A 4,221-nucleotide genomic window follows, 5' to 3' on the forward strand; every position below is an offset into this window, starting at 1 on the left:
GAATAAAAAGAGCTGCTAAAAGCATAAACAACTGTGTTAAATCATTTTCATTTATTCAGAAGACACAGCGCTGCGCACCAATGGCTGTGTTACCCCCAATTTACACTACTTGCGTTCCATCTCCGCTCCAGTCCGACCTCCACAGCAAATACGCATCCATTATAATCAATGAGTGTTTACACTGGCTGCGCACGGCTGCGGTGAGTGGACGGTGATGCGTCAAAATTAGAACAGATCCTATTTTTGACAGCTGCCGGACAAGCGCCGAAGTCAGTTTTTAAAGATTACGTCACACCAACAGGAAAAGAAACTAGCACAACATACGTATTTTCAAAATAAGACACTTACGCTGGCTAATTTGTCGGAATAATGTCGAAATTGCAGCTATGTTAAAAAATATACGGATATAATTCTACACAAATGCTGTCAGAATCTATTGTTCTGTTTGAGAAGCAGATGGAAACATGTAGCATGAAGCACATGTGTACACACACGATACACGTGGATTTTATTTTGAAATCAGAAGTTTCAGAAAGCCGACAGTGAGACAGTTTCAACATAGATATCAAACACCTTTATAACGCTGCTTTCAGCTGTGTTTGGAGTTCGTCTTTCAAAGAATTAATTATTTATTGCTGTGACTTCCACATTTATCACTGAATTTATCGCGCGATCTCCTTCCTGCACGTCTGTTGGAGCGGAGCAGAGGTAGTGTAAACTGGACTTGAAACGCACAGCTGCGACTTGCGCAGCGGAGTGGAGACAGAACGCAAATAATGCAAATTAGGGGTTAGATGAGCATATGATAGATTCACATTGAGCATATGATGATGATATAGATCAATATTTTCATTTTGCCTTGATATAATTGAATCATTAACCATTTAATCAACATGGACTGATATAGTTACATACCTACTGGCAACCTACTAATCACAGGATCACCTTCTCTATCCTCAATGTCACCACTCTCCTCTGATGCAATTACTATAATAAAACTGCTATTAAAATGAAATGTCACGGTGGTACTGATTAAAAAAAACACCTAGTGTATATCTGTTTTAGCAAGGGGCTGCAGACTGTTCAGGTTGCCAACATGTGGCAACATCTAGGTCTGAATAAAGGAGGTTTTAAAACACAATGGGTCTTCTCAGTCTTTAACAAGCTTAAATAAATGTCACTATCACCAAAAGCCCCAACCGTCCACATATAAGTATCGTGCTGCCTGAAATTAATGTGGAAATTACCTTTACAGATACCACCCACATAAATTTTACATTTGTTTTTATCATAAGTCTGACTTTCACTTAGTATGGTATTCATCCACACCAGACTGCCATCCAGGTCTTTATGGACCTTGATTTGTGCATTGGTGCTCCAGTAACCCACGTCCYGGCAAGGGACACAAAGTTCCTTSTTTTTGTTTGTCTGTAAGAGTTTKTTCAATCATTKTTTGTTTGACCTGTCACCTAGGACCAGTCTGCCATGGGAGACCCTACCTGGGGCAATCAAAATTGCCCCTGACAGCATAGGTCCTTGGATCATTCAGGCGCACAAACTCCTCCAAAATGATAAGTTCAACAGAGGAGGGATTTTAAATATTTTTTATGTTAAAGGTGAAATGAAGGCTAATTTAGTTGGTGAAATAACTGAATAATTTGATAGTATATGTTGTATGTAGTGTGAATATCAATAAAATGTATAAATATTGTTGTAAATTTGGCCAAAACATGTAATTATCTACAAATTGCATGAAAACCATACTTTTGAATCCCATTCAAAGCTCCAGCTGGGGGCGCAGTTTGTGTGACGTGTTATTTGCTGAACGACTCTTGCTCCTCGTAGGATTACATGTAGAAGCAGCTTTTGTTTTTAAGACTACTACATTATTTTGTGAACTTGAAATGGAATATTGTGTGGTCTTTGGGTTCACAAATGGTGCAGGGTAAACTGCTAGCTTTTTAAAAAAAAATTTAAGATCCTTGAGGGCAGAAGGTTTGTGTTMATGCGATGTGGACGAAAGACTGGAAAACAATGAATCCTAGCTCTGCTCAGACCATTTAAAGTGTAACTTACCCCAAAATTAACTTTTTTAGCTGATAAACTGTCTAGAATGTGTCTAAAATGTTATATAGTAGCTGTTTCTGTGCTAATTTTGATGTTTTTGTGCGGATTTGTTCAAATCTGTAATATTTGGTCTAAAAACGTCTTTTTGCTGCTCATATGGGTAGAGCAGTGGTACTGCAGGCTAATTTGCATATTGGTTAACGGCTCTCCACGGTGACGTGTCTTCTCCACGGTTTCGTCACAGCGGCTGTGTTCTGGTATAAAAGCCTCTCTCTAAGACACGCCCCTGCACGCCCTCTGTCAATTCTGATCCCACAGAGAGGACAATCTGAGGACAATCTCACACGCTGGACACATTTACATCTATTTTACATATTTAAATGGAGGCGTGTCAGGGGAGGTGTCTCACGTGCGCTCAGTTCCACGTTCATTGGGATGTATAAAGAAAGGTGCGCAYGAACCTGTGCACGCAGTTTTATACATCTGAGTTTTTTGGTGCGGCGCATTTTTTAAAATTTGTCCATACGTCAACTTTTAGTGTGAAAGCTGCGCACTCCTTTATGCATGAGGCCCCTGGAGTTTTGCGTGGAAAAGGGCATATTCAAGCTTTTTGTGCGTACGCACTGTTAATACGAGACCCCTGGTGTGCCAACTAGCCAAACCTTCCAAGCTGASCTCATAAATGCTTGTCTCCTTTATCTTGATGATGGCTCAAGTAGTAAAGGCCCTGTCACACTGATGTTTTACACAACTCATGAAAACTTTATGACATTACTCATTTAAGTTATATATTCAATCGAATTGTTACCATTGCTGTATGTATATGTTCAAGGGAAGATTCCAGTAGATTTTTTTAACTCAATCTTTAGCGTAGACATATTTAGTGTTGGACAAAATTGTCACAAGTTGTCTGTTATAGTGTGACAGGGCCTAAAAAAGTGACTAACAAATGCACTGTTCTACAGAAAGGGACCATTAAACCTGATTGTATAGCTTACCTCTTGCCCAGCGCACAGGATAGAGGTGCTTCCACAAAGAACCAGTCTTGGCCAGTTCTGTCCATGAGCTGCACACTTGACTACAGCGACACAGATCCATGGGGCCCAGGAAACTGAAGAGCCTCAGCAGGATTTCTGTAGGAAGCTGGGAGATGTGGACTGAAGAGTCGCTGCTCTTTTCCAGGTCTGAGAGAAAGCACAGCAGTGATAAGATTCACTATTATTAATGTCATTCATTTTCTAAAGGTGATATAGTATCATGAAGTCAGTTTATTCACACTAACCATAATCAGTTTTCTCATGATCTGCATATTTAAAGGCCTTTTGCAGCTCCTCTGCCTGGGTCCACAGCCTGAAGCCCTTCAGCACCTCAGCAGCACAGTTTGAGTGTTGTTGGTTGCAGTGCTGAGCTATCACCTGTTTCTTGATGTCCTTCAGCTCTTCATAGGTGAAGTATTGCATAAGCATAGGCTGAAACACCTGGAACATATCTCCTCAGTTTAAAACCAGCTTACAGCAAAGCAAACCACAGGGACAAGAAGGTCACACAATGAAAACCATCACAGTCTGATCGATATGAACATTTGTACCTCCTCCTCCTCCTTCATGTGCGGCAGAAAGTCCTGGGTGAACGCCTCGAGCCTCTCCTTCAGCTGCTGGGCATAGTTCAGTTGTTCGTATTCGCTCTAGAAACACAACAATTAAGAATTCATGGCTTGTGTCTGTAATCTCTTTTTTTTTAGTCTGCCACAAGAGGAAATTCGCGTCAAACACTTAATTTTCATTTTGCTTTGTTTGATAGAAAATGAATCTTTTGTGAACATTTTCACAGATGTGTGACGCACAACATTCTGACTGGGACAGTTTAAAACYCTATTGCATTGATTTACAAAGTAAGGGACATGTTCATTGGTAAAGCTCTTATGTTAACACAATAATTGTTCCACACTTGGTCTATTGTGTTGAGGTATGGGGAAAAGCATATAGGACTATTACACAACCTGTTTTTATTTAGCAAAAAAGGGCTATAAGAGTCATCACTTGAAAAAAATTACCTTTATCCCTTAAATATATTATTTTGTAAAATGAAATTAATGAAATGCTATGATTTGATTGATTATATTTTGTTAGCACACCAAAATGCATTACCTTTAAA

General features: G+C 39.7%; 1 protein-coding gene across 1 annotated transcript in view; it reads right to left on the reverse strand.

Moving 5' to 3' along the window:
• Positions 1 to 4,221, reverse strand: part of fbxl5 (F-box and leucine-rich repeat protein 5) — a 23,791-nt gene that overhangs the window by 16,412 nt on the left and 3,158 nt on the right. Inside the window, exons 3-5 of the mRNA XM_014031253.1 lie at positions 3,656 to 3,751; positions 3,350 to 3,545; positions 3,066 to 3,251 (exon numbers count right to left, since the gene is read on the reverse strand). Of these exons, the coding sequence (XP_013886707.1) occupies positions 3,066 to 3,251; positions 3,350 to 3,545; positions 3,656 to 3,751 (478 nt within the window). The remainder of the gene's footprint in view (positions 1 to 3,065; positions 3,252 to 3,349; positions 3,546 to 3,655; positions 3,752 to 4,221) is intronic.

The sequence above is a fragment of the Austrofundulus limnaeus genome, unplaced genomic scaffold, assembly GCF_001266775.1.
Source record: "Austrofundulus limnaeus strain Quisiro unplaced genomic scaffold, Austrofundulus_limnaeus-1.0 Scaffold1210, whole genome shotgun sequence".
Classification (NCBI taxonomy): domain Eukaryota; kingdom Metazoa; phylum Chordata; class Actinopteri; order Cyprinodontiformes; family Rivulidae; genus Austrofundulus; species Austrofundulus limnaeus.